The sequence below is a fragment of the Brienomyrus brachyistius genome, unplaced genomic scaffold (genome assembly GCF_023856365.1).
Source record: "Brienomyrus brachyistius isolate T26 unplaced genomic scaffold, BBRACH_0.4 scaffold97, whole genome shotgun sequence".
In the NCBI taxonomy this organism is placed as follows: domain Eukaryota; kingdom Metazoa; phylum Chordata; class Actinopteri; order Osteoglossiformes; family Mormyridae; genus Brienomyrus; species Brienomyrus brachyistius.
In genome coordinates, this window is record NW_026042372.1 from 447,324 (window position 1) to 464,639 (window position 17,316).

The 17,316-nt window shown below is 42.0% G+C and overlaps 1 protein-coding gene across 16 annotated transcripts in view; it reads right to left on the reverse strand.

Moving 5' to 3' along the window:
• The window catches only part of LOC125727429 (NACHT, LRR and PYD domains-containing protein 3-like), a 152,300-nt gene extending 135,239 nt beyond the window's left edge, over window positions 1-17,061 (reverse strand). For 13 of the 16 annotated variants that reach the window (XM_049004134.1, XM_049004127.1, XM_049004131.1 and 10 more), the window contains exons 1-7: window positions 15,518-15,542; window positions 13,854-14,038; window positions 11,960-12,073; window positions 11,317-11,430; window positions 7,508-7,571; window positions 7,096-7,324; window positions 4,764-6,474 (exon numbers count right to left, since the gene is read on the reverse strand). In XM_049004134.1, the coding sequence (XP_048860091.1) occupies window positions 4,764-6,474; window positions 7,096-7,324; window positions 7,508-7,571; window positions 11,317-11,430; window positions 11,960-12,033 (2,192 nt within the window). In that variant the 5' untranslated portion in view covers window positions 12,034-12,073; window positions 13,854-14,038; window positions 15,518-15,542. Of the gene's footprint in view, window positions 1-4,763; window positions 6,475-7,095; window positions 7,325-7,507; window positions 7,572-11,316; window positions 11,431-11,959; window positions 12,074-13,843; window positions 14,039-15,517; window positions 15,543-16,924 lie in introns of those variants that run through there. The other 3 variants (XM_049004120.1, XM_049004121.1, XM_049004123.1) reach the window with 3 other exon arrangements.
• Window positions 17,062-17,316: the final 255 nt, after the last annotated feature.

Here is a 17,316-nt window from a genome sequence, read left to right on the forward strand (position 1 = left end):
ACCGACTCCTGTTGAAAGACCTTCTGGTGGAGAGAGGGGCTGGAGCGTTGGCCCGGGCCGCTATACGAAGGAGACTGATATGGACGCCCCACCACGTATTTTTGGATTGGAGAAGCACAGGGAAGAGAGAAAGACCTTTCGCCACTTGATCCTCCCCGATGGGCGTACTACGTTTGACAAGCATGAGATTTTACGACACTCAATAGCCTTTTATGAGACCCTGTTCTGTGCTGAGGCCTGTGATCAGACAGTGGCTGATCAGTTTCTTTGGGACTTACCAAGTCTTTCAGTCGCAGACAGAGATGAGCTGGAAGAGCCTTTGACTCTGACAGAACTTACTGCTGCTGTCCACGAGCAGTCAGTCGGGAAAGCGCCAGGCCTGGACGGACTGACCGCGGAATTTTATAAATGTTTCTGGCCCCTGATTGGTGAGGACTTGTTCTGTGTTTTTCAAGAAAGTGTTGATATGGGCCTTCTTCCATCCAGCTGCCGGAGGGCTGTTCTAACGCTGCTGCCCAAGAAGGGGGATCTGGGACTTCTGAAGAACTGGCGGCCGGTCTCGCTTCTCGGTGTGGATTATAAGATCTTGTCCAAAGCTCTGACTAACCGGCTGAAAACATGTGTTTCAACGATCATTCACTGGGATTTGGGTCGTACTGTGCATTTGACAGAGTGGACCACACCTTTCTGTTTAAGACCCTTCAAGCTTTTGGTTTTGGTCCAAAGATTGTTTCCTATATTAGACTCTTGTACACCAATGTGTGGAGCCTCCTGAACATTAATGGCTCTCTCACCAGGCCTTTTCCTGTCACCAGGGGGATACGGCAGGGCTGTGGGTTGTCTGGGCTGCTGTACTCACTGGCGGTGGAGCCGCTGCTTCAGGCTTTTCGAAGGCGTCTCCAGGGAGCACCGGTACCTGGCATCAGCCTTGGGGGAGGAGTGACTGTTACACTTACTGCTTATGCAGATGACGTCACTGTTTTTATCAGGTCCAACACGGATATGGAGGTGCTTACAGCACTTCTTGGCGATTTCCAGCGTGCCTCTTCCGCTCGCGTCAACTGGAGCAAAAGGGCCACGTACCTGCTGGGCCAGTGGTCTGGGCGGGACCCTCCTCAGCTGCCACAGCAATGTGTATGGGGCAAGGATGGCATCAGAATACTGGGTCTTTACCTGGGAACTGAGCGCTTCATGGAAAAGAATTGGAGCGGATTGGTTGACAGGATTACTGGACGACTTCAGTGTTGGAGGTGGATTTCGCCCCAGCGCTCATATCGAGGGAGAGTGCTGGTGATTAACAGTTTGGCTGCCTCCATGATGTGGCACCGACTCATGGTGCCGGATCCTCTGATGGACCTGCTGCATCAGGTCCAGAAGGGGTTCATTGATTTCTTCTGGAATGGGCACCACTGGCTCCTTCAGGGATTCTTCATTTGCCAGTGTCTGAGGGAGGGCAGGGCCTGGTTCATCTGCTGAGCGAGGTCAGGGGGATGAGGCTCCAGTGGGCACAGACACTGCTTTACAGCACCGAACACCTGCCGTGGATGCATGTGGCCCTCGCCCTGCTCCGCAGCTGCGGAGGCCTTGCATATGATAAACAAATGTTTTTACTTTCTGGAGATGCACTTCAGCTTATTGGAGTGAGTGGTTTTTATGCTGCGGTGCTGAACGCTTGGCGCTTGTTCCGGGTGGCACGGATGGAGAATGACCACTATGGCCTTGAGGAACCATTGTTTAATAATTCCTTTGTTTCCTCGCGGCTGACACTTACAAATTCAGTCGATACTTGTGGAGTTGGGGGTCACAAGGGTAAAACATATTTTAAATGCTGAGTCTGGACACTTTTTGTCACCTGACTCACTTGCTGCCCAAGTGGGGTTCCGGTCTGTGAGGCTGCTTGGGAACCTTTACATACACTTGAAGGTTCTTTTCCCTCCAACCTTTCAGGAATATTTACAGTGGGTTCCGGGTCGAGGTGCGACCTGCCCTTCCTTCCCAGAACTGTGTGTTACCCCGTTGGTGGCTGTTGATCACAGTGACACTGGTCACATACTTTCCTTCCGGTACTTGCTGAATATCCGGTTCTCCCTGGCAGGGAGGAAACTCCTGTACCATGTTGCTGTTAAGTCTTTTTTCTTTCATGACCTGAAAGGGAGGCCAGATACGAAGTGGAGGTCCATTTGGCTGTGTAGGATCACACATGCACATATCACAAAGTTTAAATTCCAGGTGGCCTGGTACGAGAAGGCACACATTGGCCTAGGCCTCAAAGGGGGGTTAGTGACCCCACACACACAGACACACTTAAATACACACAGACAACAAGGGAGGCCAGCACTCCAACTTTAATTGCTCAAAGTTTTAACGACCTACAGACAGCAGAGTGGGCCCCAAGGACAGGGGTCCCTTGACTTGGCACACAACCCCCTCCCCAGACATCCTGCCTTACATACCACTCACCGAACACCCTAAAGAAAGTTTCTTTTAAGTTTGGCTGTTGTATATCTGTATATTTATTTACCCATAACTACTAGTCTCAATATACAGATAGGTTATGTTTGTAATGTGTCCTAACTTTCAAATATTCTTTTTCTTTGGCTGACTAACCTTCCCCCCTTTTTCTTTTCCACATTCCTCAGCAGCCCTTATCTGATCTTTGTATTCTACCATGCCTATGTAAGGGTAAGATGTGCTGTTGAAATGAGAATATGTCATGTAATGTCTGTATAAAGGGTAACCTCTGATTGAGGTGCAACCTAGACCACTTAGACCAGGGACTGGTGTGAGTAATATAACATTATAACATAATATAAGTAATCATTAATTAATCATTACAGATGGTATTCGGTGTGAACCGCTAGGCTGGTATGGCATGTTTGGTATCAAACCGATGGAAAATCACTCCAGTTTTACACCACTTCAGCCTCTGTTCATTGAGTGCTCACAATAGTCTCTGCCTCTGTGCGATTTGGCTACTAAGCTCTAAAACCTCAAACTCGACTGAAATATTGTGAGACTCTCTCTCATCAGCCGTGAGGGGAGCTTCGCTACCGATCGTTTACATTACCTGGTGACGCAGCTCGCTGGACGAGCCTTCAAACCCAGGTTACTAAGCGATACTGGTAACTAGTGAATCCCATGTAAGTCTCACATTCACTGACTCACGGGGATTTGCAATTGAGTTTGGAGGAACCAACCATTCAGCATAACAATTAAGGAATAAACATCATTAAATAATGATTAATTCAAATGTAATTAATTTCAAAACATATTGGTGGAGATATTAAAATTTACCTGAGCTAAATATTCCTACAATGGTGTCCCTCAGGGATCAGTGCTGGGCCCACTACTGTACACTGTATATATTGGTCACATTATCAGAAATCATGGTGTTGGGTTTCATTGTTTTGCTGATGATACACAGTTATATATATCTGATGCATCACAGCTCTCGGTTAGAAAACTGTCGACTAGATATCTGGTGCTGGAAGGCAAATAATTTCTTTATGTTAAACACAGAAAAACAGAAGTACTGTTAACTGGTCTGAAGGCGGTTCGAAATAAGTTTGACAACCTCAAGCTTGGTGGTCTTCCTACCCAACTTGACACAGTGGTCGGAGATCTTGGTGTTCTGGTTGATTCAGATTTATGTTTCGATGCTCACATAAAAAGCATCACTAAAGCTGTGTTCTGTCATGTACGGAACCTCGCCAAGCTTCGGAAGATGCTCTCCTTTCATGAAGCGGAAACACTAACACCTTTATAACTTCCAGGCTAGATACTGAGGAACTTCGTTATATGGAGTCACACAAACCACCTGCAACTCAACACCTCAAAGACCAAGGAACTGGTTGTGGATTCGGGAGGTCCAGAGAAGGTCCACTGCCGGTTCAGATAGAGGGGGAGGAGGTGGAGGTGGTTAACAAATACAAGTATCTCGGGCTGTGGGTGGACAACAAACTGGACTGGTAATGCAACACAGAGCACCTGTATAAAAAAGCCCAAAGCCGACTGTACTTCCTCAGGAGACTGAGGTCTTTTATCTCTGCAGGAAGCTCCTGAGGATGTTTTACCAGTCAGTGGTTGCTGGAGTACTTTTCTATGCTGTGGTGTGTTGGGGGAGCAGCACAGCAAAGAAGGACTCATCCAGGCTGGAAAAACTGATCAGGAAGGCTAGCTCTGTGGTCGGCACGAAGCTGGACACTATGGCGACAGTGGCAGAGAAAAGGACACAAAAAAAATTGCTGGACATTATGGACAATGCTGGGCATCCTCTGCACACGGCCATAAACAACCAGAGGAGTCTGTTCTGTGACAGGTTGCTTCTCCCAAAGACAAGAACCAACAGACTTAAAAACATCAGTTTTTAAATGACAGCAGTCATCCGGAAGCTCCCAGCTCTGGGCTCCATCACATGAACACGCCTGCTGACAATAACACTCACATACCACTTATACACCCTGTGGATAAAGAGCCCTCACTGTTTCTATAGCAGGTTAGGATGCTGTGCCGTGATCAGGAGGCAGACTGGATGGGAATGGAAACGTAGTAACAAACAAAAAGTGACATCACTACCTTCAGTCATTATAATGTCTGTGGTCAAGATTAGCTACTGCTATACAAACAGCTATAGCTGTGATTATCAAAATAAAACTCACATATTAATCCATGAGGAGAAATATATAATATATATTACACATTTCAAACAATATTCATGTATTACTACCAGACCAGACATGATTTCCCATCCCCACGTCACTTACAGAGCCGTCCTGGAGTTCTTGACCACAGGCAGCAGCCTGCAGTGCTCTTCATCTGATCTGATGTATTTCTTCAGGTCAAACACATCCAGCTCCTCATCTGACATCAGCATCACAAAGGCCAGAGCTGAGTACTGTGCAGGTGAGAGGTCATCTGCTGAAATGTTTCCTGAATTCAGGTATCTTTGTACTTCCTCTACTAGAGAATTGTCACCCAATTCAGTCAGACAGTGGAACAGATTGATGGTCCTTTCTGGAGATAAATTCTCCTTTATTTTCCCCTTGATGTACTGGGCTGTATCCTTAATGATATGTGAGGTGATTCTTGTCGGCCCCAGTAGCCTTTGTAACAGAGTCTTACTGGAGTCTGTTGAGAGGCCCAGGAGGAAGCGGAGGTAGAGGTCCAAGTGTCCATTCTTGCTCTCTAATGCCTGATCCACTGCAGTCTTCAGCAGGTCAGCTGATAAGTTTGACAGAAACACATATAAAGCAGCGAGATACTCCTGGATGCTCAGATGCACAAAGCAGTACACCTTCTCCTGGTACAACCCATACTCCTCTTTAAAGACTTCTGTGCACACTCCAGAGTAAACTGAAGCTTCACTGACATCAATGCCATTCTCTGTCAGATCTTGCTCATAAAATATGAGATTGCCTTTCTCAAGGTTGTCAAAAGCAAGTTCACCAAGTGTCAAAAGGAATTCCTTGCTGTATTCTTTAAGCTTAGTTTCATGGTTTTTCATATACTTGTCATTTTTTACACTTGTCTGAAAGATCAGGAAGTGTGTGTACATTTCAGCCAGAGTCCTTGGAATTTCTCCCCTGTCAATCTCACTAAAAAGCCTCTTAAGCACAGTGGCTGAAATCCAGCAGAACACAGGTATGTGGCACATGATGAAGAGGCTCCTTGATGATTTCACATGTGTGATAATCCTGCTGGCCAGGCTCTGATCATCAAATCTCTTCTTGAAATACTCCTCCTTCTGGGCATCACTGAACCCTCGTATCTCTGTCACCTGGTGGACACACTTAGCAGGTATCTGATTGGCTGCTGCTGGCCGGGAGGTTATCCAGAGGAGAGCGGATGGGAGCAGATTCCCCTTAATGAGGTTAGTCAATAGCACATCCAGGGACGTTTTCTCTGTTACATCAAACCAGCTCTCATTGTTCTGAAAATCCAGAGGAAGGCGACACTCATCCAGACCATCAAAGATGAACAAGACTTTGGAGCTAAACAGGTCAGTGGATTGAAATGATTTCAGTTCTGGGACAAAGTGGTGAAGCAGTTCAATCAGACTGTATTCACCCTTAATCAAATTCAGGTCCCGGAAAGGAAGAGCAAATATGAAGTGAACATCCTGGTTTGCTTTTCCTTCTGCCCAGTCGAGAATAAATTTCTGCACAGAGACTGTTTTCCCAATACCTGCCACCCCTTTAGTGAGTACAGTTCTGATAGGTGTCTCACGCCCACATAAGGGTTTAAATATATCATTGCACTTGACTGTAGTATCTTCTGTTCGCCTTTTCTTGGATGCTGTTTCAATCTGTCTCACTTCATGTTCATCATTGACTGCTCCAGTCCCACCTTCAGTTATGTAGAGTTCTGTGTAAATCTCACTGAGAAGTGTTGGCTGTCCTTCCTTAGCTTTCCCTTCAAATACACACTCAAATTGCTTCTTAAGTTTACATTTGATTTCCTGCAGCATGAGCTGTCCTGAAAAGAAATGAGAGGAAAATGTACTAATTATCATCGTGATCCTGACCAGTAATGAATATTTTCCAAAAACACACTTCTTCACACATACATATCCAGATATTTCCCTGTCACTGTGAGTGTGAAACTGAAAGTTTTATCATGTGTATTTTACTGGAACACCGCATACAGGACCGTGAATAAGCCTTAGGCAGCCAAAGGAAATGTTTAAAGCGATTTATCTGGGTAGTAAGTGTATATCTGCTCAGAACCAAAAAAACACAAAACCCCTTTTCATTTCCCAAACCTCTCCTCAGGGGCACCACAGCCAGTCCATGTATTTGTTAAATTTCACCACCAGCTCACTTCATGAATTAATTTAATTAGTTTAAAAGCTCAATGAGATATTGATCAGCCACATCAGGTGTGTTAGTGGTCAAGTAAAAAAATACGTGGATATACTGCACGATTTCTGCAAATATTAGGGTGATTTTGGGAGAGGTTCTGAATTGGCAAACACACTTTGACATACATATTATAGTAGTTCTACACCAACATGAAGACCATTTAAACATCCTTTCCTTTGGTTTTACACAATTTTACACAATATTGTACATGTACATAATATTATAAAGTTCTTACTCTTGTCCAGCATGTCAGCAAGATCATTTTGCTTCATGGTCCTCAGGATGTACAGTGTGATCTTCAGAGCTACCTCTCTAACACTGGTCTTCTGCATCTGACCATCACAGTCCAGGTCATTGTCCTCCTCTAGCTGAGGCTCAGAGCATTCTGGGTAATTATTATCTAGGTGCCTCACAAACGTCTCCAGTTCCTCCTTTAGGAACTTCATGGCTTTTTCCTCTAGTGACTAAAATAAACAGTCAGAGTTAATTATTGCTACTTACACCAAACCTTTTCAGAGTTTTACTTGTGAATCATAGTTTAAAACATATTTTCTTTAAGATGATGAATTTATTATTATACAGCTGTATAAAATATAAACTAATTGACATAACAGCCAAGAAAACATATATCAGCAATAAATACAAACCTTCAATATGGATGATAAACCCGATTTATCATGTAGATCTGAACTGCAATCTTCCATTTGGTCTCTGTGAATTAGGCAGAAACATAAAGTCCTCAATTCATCTACACAAATGTAACAGAAAGACTGAAAAGTTCCCCATTAAAACTTCTGTTACTGCAGATAAAGAATAACACTGTGGTATATTACAACACCAATTCCAAAACGTTGGGACATTGTGCAAATTGTAAATAAAAACAGAATGTAATGATATGGAAATCTCATAAACGTGTATTATATTCATAACAAAGTATAGAAAACATATCAGATGTTTAAACTGAGACATTTTGCTATTTCATGAAAAATATTGGCTCATTTTGAATTTCATGACAGCAACACGTCTCAAAAAAGTTGCGATGGGGGCAATAGGAGGCTGGAAAAGTTAGTGGTACAAAAACCCAACAGCTGGAGGAAGAATTTGCAAATAATTAGGTCAATTAGCAACAGGTGAATAACATGACTGGGTATAAAAAGAGCATCTTAGAGCTGCAGTGTCTCTCTGAAGTAAAGATGGGCAGAGGGTCACAATCCCCCTAATACTGCACTGACAAATAGTGGAGCAATTTCAGAAAGAAGTTCCTCAGTATAAAACTGCAAAGAGGTTGAATATTTCGTCATTTACAGCACATAATGTAATCAAAAGAATCTGAGAATCTGGAGAAATCTCTGTGAAAAACCAGACTAGATGCCTGTGATATTTTGGCCCTTAGGCAGCACTGCATCACAAACAGGCATGATTCTGTAATGGAATCACTAAATAGGCTCAGAAATATTTCCCAAAAACATTGTCAGTGAACACAATTCGCGCTGCCATGCACAGATGCCAGTTAAAACTCTATCATCCAAAGAAGAAGCCGTATATGAACATGATCCAGAATCACGACGTCGTCTCTGGGCCAAAGCTCATTTAAAATGGACTGCGGCTGAGTGAAAAACTGTTCTGTGGTCAGTCGGATCTAAATTTGAAATTCTCTTTGGAAACCCGGGACACCATGTCATCCGGACTAAAGAGGAGAAGGACCACCCAGCGTGTTATCAGCACTCAGTTCAAAAGCCAGCATCTCTGATGGTGTGGGGGTGCATTAGTACATATGGCAGGGGCAGCCAGCATATCTGTAAAGGCACCATCAGTGCTTGAAAGGTATATCCAGGTTCTAGAGCAACAGATGCTCCCATCCAGACGACGTCTCTTTCAGTGAAGACCTTGCATTTTCCAACATGACGATGCCAAACCACACACTGCATCAATTACAACATGAAGGATTCGTAGAAGAAGGGTCCGGGTACTGAACTGGCCTACCAGCGGTCCAGATCTTCCAGCTACTGAGAACATTTGGTGCATCATAAAATGAAAAATATGACACAGAAGATCTAGGACAGTTGAGCAACTAGAATCCTGTATCAGACAAGAATGGGACAACATTCCACTCCCAAAACTCAAACAACTGATCTCCTCAGTCCCCAGACATTTACAAACTGTTGGTAAAAGAAGAGGAGATGCCACACAGTGGTAAACATGGTCTTGTCCCAACTTTTTTGAGACGTGTTGCTGCTGCGACATTCAAAATTAACATATTTTTTCCTTAAAATTATGCATTTTCTCAATTTGAACATTTGATATGTTTTCTGTGTTCTGTTATGAATAAAATATAGGTTTATGAGATTTCCATATCATTGGATTCTGTTTTTATTTACAATTTGCAGAACGACCCAACATTTTTGGAATTGGGGTTGTAGTTTGGAAAGATGTATCTGCCATGTTAAGCTTTATTCACTGGGGCGGCTTCCTGATTCTCTCATGACAGCAGAAGAGAACCAGTGACATCAGGCTCCAGCACACAGAGACACAGCAGGCAGGAAGGACAGTTTTCTATGCAGCCCTTTGTACCCAGTGACATTTAGAGTCATTCACTTGATTAGCAGAGTAAATTTCAGCCTATCAGCTTGTTGCCCGCATCCCTGCCCCCCCGCTTCTGTACCAGCTGTTCCCCGGGCTCCCAGTAGCCGGGGCGATACTGCTGGCTAAAAATGCGAGACATTAAACGTGTCATCATCGTGCACCTATTCTCCATCCCAGTGGACATAATCTGATTGATGTAATCAGCGTGCGCCACTTCCTCTAGAATGTCCTACTGCAGGGAGCCCAACCTTTTTTAACTCAAGATCTACTTTTCAAGCGACTAATGTACCGAGATCTACCAGTTCAAACAGGGAGCCACAGCTATTACTCTTTTACTCTATCATTGCCTTTCTGCATAGTTAACATGCACACAGCAAATCCAGACAAATCCAGGTAATTCTCCAAATTGAAAAAGTGTAAATAAATGTACTTCTCCACCTTAGTGGGGCCGTTGGAACTGGGAAGATGCAGCTGGTAAAAACTGACTGCTGTGCCGCTGACTGACTTTTCAGTTCTGGCACTTTTCGGTTGCGTGTGGCTGTTTTACCAGGGAACTCGGTCTCCTAGCTTTTGTGCATCTACTGAGCCAGACCCAGCTAGGAGCCCAGTTTACTTTTATGTTATGGTCAGACCCAGAGAGACATGCATGCTAGTGGGCTGTAACACTGTTACCTCTCAGGGCTCTTTCTGTTACACCCCACAGGGGGGTACATTTCATGGCTTGCACTATAAATGTCGTGTCACACAGCTTCTAATGTCCTGAGGCCCCCAGAGCACTGACCCCACTGGCCCGGTCCATAACCCAGCTGAGGCTCCAGGGGGCGCTGTCTTGGAGCACCTTCAGCCACCGGCTCATTCCCCCACCGTGAGCTAAGAAGCGCTACTGGGGATCTTTCCTGCCTGCTGCCGTTAGACACCACAATGCCTGCTGTCGATGTGCAGCCCCCACAGCCAGCCTTAACGTCCCATTTTTAATGTGGTAAAAGCTGCTCTCTGTTTTTAATCATATAAATAACATACATTTCTATTTATATTTATTTCTTGAACAATATTGTATTTTCAAGGATTTTTTCATTATTCACTGTGTATTTCTTAAACTTGATATCCTGCAGAAATTTTGTTTACTTCTATAAATGTTTACTCACTTGCTCTATATCTGCTGTCTTTGCACGTTGTCTTTGTTTTACATTGTATGTTTGTATCTGTGCACTTTGCTGCTGAACGCAAGAGAATTTAACCCTGGGATCAACAAATCATCTTATTTTATATTCTGGGGATGAGAACCACTGCAGTGTCACATTAATTATGATCTGAATCAGCAAGTATTTAAACGTCACCTTTGGCAAAGAAACCAATAGTCTTTCTCTTTTTTGTCTGATGATAGTAGTTTATTGTTTAAACCACACAGTTTGATTAAACATGTTAAACTGAAGCCTTCGTCTGAGTACGATCTAATGAATTCATGAGAGTGAAATTATTTGTTATCAAAACAGAAACATCCGTCTCATGAGACGACAATCTATTGTTGAGTTATTCTTTAATGGACATGCAGGGGGAAACAGGCAAACCAGTTTTTTCCAGCTCTGTGCTGCAGACCGATATTTAAAATCCACTTTGCAATTAAATAACTTCCAATTCCAGCTCGCAGAAAGTCAGGTTTTACAGTAATCCTCATCCATTTACCTCAGATGTTATTTATATAGAATACAGACAAAACTTTTGTTGAAATTCTCAAGGTGATGGAATCTGTCAAAGTTAAAAATTGGTGTATTCATTGTAAATATGTTATTTCCTCATAGCTTGTATGTGTCTCTGTGCCATTTGACTGAGAGTCTGAATGTCATTAACAGTGTTTGTTTAAATGCACATTTACCTTTGATCTGTAGGAAAAGATCCCTCAAAGAATCTGATTCGTTGCTTCACTGACCAGTCACTCTTCATGGAAACACAGCTGGGTACAGGTGAGCCTGCTCTCTTCATCAGGACACTGTGGGCAGCGAGAGGAAACAAACCCTCACGGTATAAATATAATTCATACAATGGGGACGACATCACACTGCTGTTTAGCCTTCTGCTCTGCCTTCATGTACTTTGATATGCTGTGAAGCTCTTCATGTAAACAGACTTATTTACAGTCAGCTTTTAAGTAAATTGTCTCATCTAAAATTTAGATATTATATGAAACTTTTACAATCACCATTAAAAACCTCCACAACTAGACTTGACTGATGTTCCTTTTTACCTGTTTATATATGTTTTTGTTTGTTTGTTTAGTTTTGTTATGGGGCGATTTTGTATAGGAGGGATGGTCTGTTGCTCGCCTCTAGTATAAAAGAACTGGCTGATTGTGGAAGAAGACGATGAAGACAGAAGATGGCGAGGTCTTTTTATTAAGCTACACATATTAAAGTGCTGCCCACTGACCAGCCCTAGCTAGGAGCCCAGTTTACTTTTATGTTATGGTCTGACTATAGACCCAGAGAGACATGCATGCTAGTGGGCTGTAACACTGTTACCTCTCAGGGCTCTTTCTGTTACACCCCACAGGGGGACACATTTCAGCTCTTCTTTTTCCTCTCTTCTTGTCCATTATTGTGCCGATCCAGACCAGTTGATTCCTGCTGGGGCCTCTGTGAACATGAAGGGTTAACAGATACGTCCTACATATAATCTTTAAATTGTATTTCATAATACCATTGTGATTCTCCATCCATCCATTTTCCAAACCGCTTATCCTACTGGGTCACGGGGGGTCCGGAGCCCATGGCAATGGGCACGAGGCAGGGAACAACCCAGGATGGGGGGCCAGCCCATCGCAGGGCACACTCATACATCATTCATTCTCACACGCACTCCTATGGGCAATTCAGCAACTCCAATTAGCCTCCGATTAGATTCTCATTAGTCATTATTATGAAATGATATGTCACATAATGCAAATGGGACCACTTGAATAATTCTAACTGTACTGCTCAATAAAGAACAACTTTCCACATTGCATTGCCAAATTTAATTTTTCCCAGTGTTCGGTCGAACCACGCAACCGTCGGTGTGCGTTACAGTGGCACGTATCGACAAGTGAGCACAACGCGTCAGAACATCGGATCCTGCTCTTCCATTCCCACCTTGTCTGCACTCCATGTGCGCATCTATGTAATAATGTTCTTGCAGCGATCACGTGTAACTTATTTTTAAATTTACTCTGAAAAAACAGATGCTATTTTCTGATTGGCTGGTAGGTGGCTATTAACTCTGTATAACTCTGGACAGCTTTGAACTCGGCGGAAAACTCCGATTGGCTGCGCCTAGTCCGTTAATCCTATATAAGGGGATGCCGTGGTGGGGGGTTAATCCTTACTTCTCAGCGTGAGAACTGGTTGAAATGCGTGTGTCTCACGGTCGATGCGTGGTACCTGATAGCCCTGTTTTAGGAAGGGGCACCAAATATCCTGCATTTCAGGAAATTTTTCCCCCTCATATTTGGTCAGAGAAGTATGTGAGATGGCAGAAAGCCATTCAGATAAATAAATGACATATGAATAAACTACTGTTATTTGTACTGAGGTCCAGAGTCTCTCTGTGTCTTTTAGCAGGGGGAACCTATATTTTAGGCTTATGATAATGTTCCCTCTTCGAATACATGCACAAATGTATTTTTGATGACTGAAAAATTGATTTCTGTATCTGTGTGTTAACATAGAAAACCATGCATCACAATGTTTTAATAGAACTGGATTATGTCTGAATGCTCACAAAGACTTTGTTGTCAGCAGTAGTTCATAAATGTAAGAAGTAAGTTGCTACAATGAATTTATAATTAGATTAAGCAATATCACATTGATCATCACGCATGCCATGTACTTTGGTGAGATCTGTAATTCCCGGCATGTCTCGCAAGCACTCGTGTATATAACCCTGTGTCTGTGTAATTGTAAATAGCCCTTGTGTTGTTGCTGTTGTTGATATGGCTATACAGTAGTTGCCTTTTCGATCGTGGTATGTTTTCCCGTATCTTGTGTGTACCCTGCCCGATCCTCACATGTTCTTAGTTTGTATAACTCCCCCGCCGTAAGTCACCTTTCAGTTTGGCATCTGACCACCTTGTGTTTCCGTTTTGTATATTTAGTGGTGTTGCTCGTAGGGTGCCTGTTACAATCTTGTTACAATCCATTTCAGGACTAAAATAAAAAGTGTGATTCAGTCCTAGCAAGCAAGTACTCGCGATAACTGGGTCTAGTTAGAAACCGTCTAAATATAAAGTAGCGGATGACGTCATGATTTCGAATCAGCACTTGACGAGAGAACATGGGGGAACTGAATATCCTGAGTGTGACTGCTTATCATTTAGCACTGAATGAGTGCAGTGCGCGGGTGTGGAGGTGCCGTGAGTGATTGCTTACTATTACTAACCTCTGTGTTATGACCTGATCGTACGATCCTCTTGTGAGCCACTCCCCCTCATGTGATCATCCGAAGCCACCTCTGAGTATCCCCGGAGTTCGCTTTGCTGCCGCTGCCCCCTAGAGGAAGCTGGAGGCTCAGCTGCCTGCCGCTAAGTCTCTGGCTGGGACGTTCTTCACCCTCCAAGGCCTTTTCTGGAAGGTGATGGAGGTTTTAACAGTGAATGACTCCCCAGAGGCTGCCCAGTTGTACACACAGCTTCAAGGGGGGGTATGCAGCATTCGCCCCAACTTCACCACCACGTGAGCTAGACAAAATAGCAGAGAACCCTGCGTTTCAGGGACTTTGTGGGGGTTCTGGGACAGTTAACCCCAGAGATGGAGTGCAGTGTAGCGCTGAGGTACCGGCAGGCAGCGCAGCAGGTTGGACTGATGCTAGCCTTGTAAATAGTTCTCCATGGCCGCATGCATTGCAATGTCAAGTATAGTGTTAAATATTAATCGGTGTGTGTATGTGTGTGTGTGTGTGCCCACCATACGTGTTAGGAGTATGTGCATCAACGAGCACAGTGGGCAGTATGAGTGCGTTGTGAGTACGACTGACATGGGTGCAATAAAGGATATCTTGTGGTTGAGACCAGAATTATCTCAGTCTCATTAATAAGCAGCATGGCTCCGTGACCCACACTGCTCAAGAAATATATTGTTAAACTCTTTTTTCCCAACTGACCGGGTAAGCTGCAGTTTTACAGGCTATTATGAAAGTGACTGTAGGAATTAAGATATCTTTCGGATAGTCATGCAGATTACTGTGGTTACAACACGCAGTATCTTTTACACTGTCTTTGGAGTTGGCTTAGAGTAAAAGGCAGGTAAAATGGACTATTCTGTTTTTATATATTGTATATTAAAATAAACTGATTTGTGTTCATTATAATTGCGCTCTGGGGTAATGGATTTTCACAACGTCAGTTTTGCATATTTACAAAGAAAAATATAAATATGGTTGATATTTAATAGTTAACTCATTTCTAGAATAGGACCTATAAGTTATTATATGAATATGGATGCTGAAATCCGTCTGCACATTTACTGTACATGAGAACCCCAAGCCGAATATTTACACCCCGATGCCAATGTTCCTTGAAAAAATCAACCACAGGTAAACTTCACCTATATCCCCGGATCTTTAAATTGCTGGAAACTGTTCCAGCCAAATGCGTGTCAAAAAACTTTGTTTAGTAGGACTTCTCACAAAACCAATAAATTAACCAGTTATTGGGGTGTGTTACATTTTGCACGCTATTGAGATGTAGCTTACATATATTTGTTGGACAAACTACCTTCGACCGCCTCCATTTTTATAGACGATTATGAAAGTGAAAGAATTTAAAAAGCATTTCATATAACTACACAGATCACGGAAGTAAAACGTAAATTTTAAGTACGTTTGGGATTTACTAGTTGTATAATTACTGTAATAAGGTCTTATATTAAAGGTTTCGAAATCCTTTTAAATGAGTTCCGTGGGTATAACGTGATTCAACAACGGAATCAAACAGTTCCGCAAAAAAAGCCTCAAAAATTAAAAAAAAAAAAGGAAAGAATACGAAATATGGGGTTTACTAGCTACAGTTTGCACGGTATATAGGTCTATTTGTTTAAGAAATTCACCTTTTCCAAACGACCCTCGAAAGCTAGTTTTACAGACAACTGCGAAAATGAAAGGAGTTCAAAGCATTTTATATAGTCGCACAGGTAATGATAGCCACACAACTGTTCATGAATATTTAATATCGCAGCAATTCTCATTTCAGGGTTACCGTACAGTTATTGACTTAAAATGCTGTGCTATAGCCTAATATAGACATAAAACAATTACATCGCTTAAAAGTAAAACTACAGTCAAATACATTCTTCTATTTTGTATGTGATCTTTTAAAATAAACTGATTTGCGTGAATTATAACAGGGCTCCGGGGTAATGGATGTAATTCAAACGTCTGTTTTCCTACTTTACAATGAAAAAATGCTAGAAAGAGTTCATATATTAATACAGATGTTGAAATCTTTTTACTCATCTTTATGAATTCCGCAGGAATGTCGCGGTCGGTGAACAAGAGTAAAGACCAATTCCAGCCAAAGACGTTTCAACAAAACATGGATCAGCTGGACACAAAACCACTAAATAAACGAGTTATATTGGATTTCTTACATTTTGCACGCTACTGAAATATACAAATATTTGTATAAAAAACTCGGCTTCCCCAAACCACATTCGTCCGCCGTAGTTTTTACAGAGTTGAGGAAGTAATAGTTCAAAAGCATTTTACATAGTCACACGGATAACGAAGGTTAAAGGTAAAATATAAGTACATCTGGAATTTAACAATATTATTATACAATTACTAAAATAACTGCTATTATTAATACAGATGTTGATATCTTTTTACACATCTTTATGAATTCCCCAGGAATGTGATGTTCTCTAATCATTTTATATCTAAGGAACTTATGTAGATGCGTAGGATTTCAAAATCTGCATTAATAATAGAACCTATTTTAGCAATTGTATAATAATATTGTTAAATTCCAAATGTACTTATATTTTACCTTTAACCTCCGTTATCCGTGTGACTGTAAAATACAAAGACGTTTCAACAAAACATGGATCAACTGGACACAAAACTACTAAATGAACGAGTTATATTGGATTTCTTACATTTTGCACGCTACTGAAATATACAAATATCTGTATAAAAAACTCGGCCTCTCCAAACCACATTCGACCGCCGTAGTTTTTACAAACAGTTGTGGAAGTAAAAGTTCAAAAGCATTTTACAGTCACACGGATAACGGAGGTTAAAGGTAAAATATAAGTACATTTGGAATTTAACAATATTATTATACAATTGCTAAAATAGGTTCTATTATTAATGCAGATTTTGAAATCCTACACATCTACATAAGTTCCTTAGATATAAAATGATTAGAGAACATCACTGACAGTTCCGCGAGAACTTAAAAAATTTGAGAAAAAATTACAGAATGACAAAATTAACGAGTTATGGGGTTTACTAACCTACAGTTTATACGGTGTATAAGTCAATTTCTTTAACAAGCTCACCTTTTCCGAACGACCCTCGAAAGCTGCAGTTTTACAGTCATATGCGGAAATGAAAGTAGGAGCATTTTATATAGTCGCACAGGTAATGGTGGCCGCACCTTAGTTCATGAATATATAATACTGCGGCAATTCTCATTTCAGGGTTACAGTGCAGTTGTTGTTATATATCCTAATTTATGCATACAAGTAGTTACATCTTAACGACTACGGTCAAATCACGCGCGCTTAACGTAACATTACGATATCAAATGGCAAATAATACTAATAATAATAATAATAAGAAGAAAATGGCTCAGTATTTACTGTCATATCTATGAAGTGCAGGATGCACTAAAATAAAATGAAGT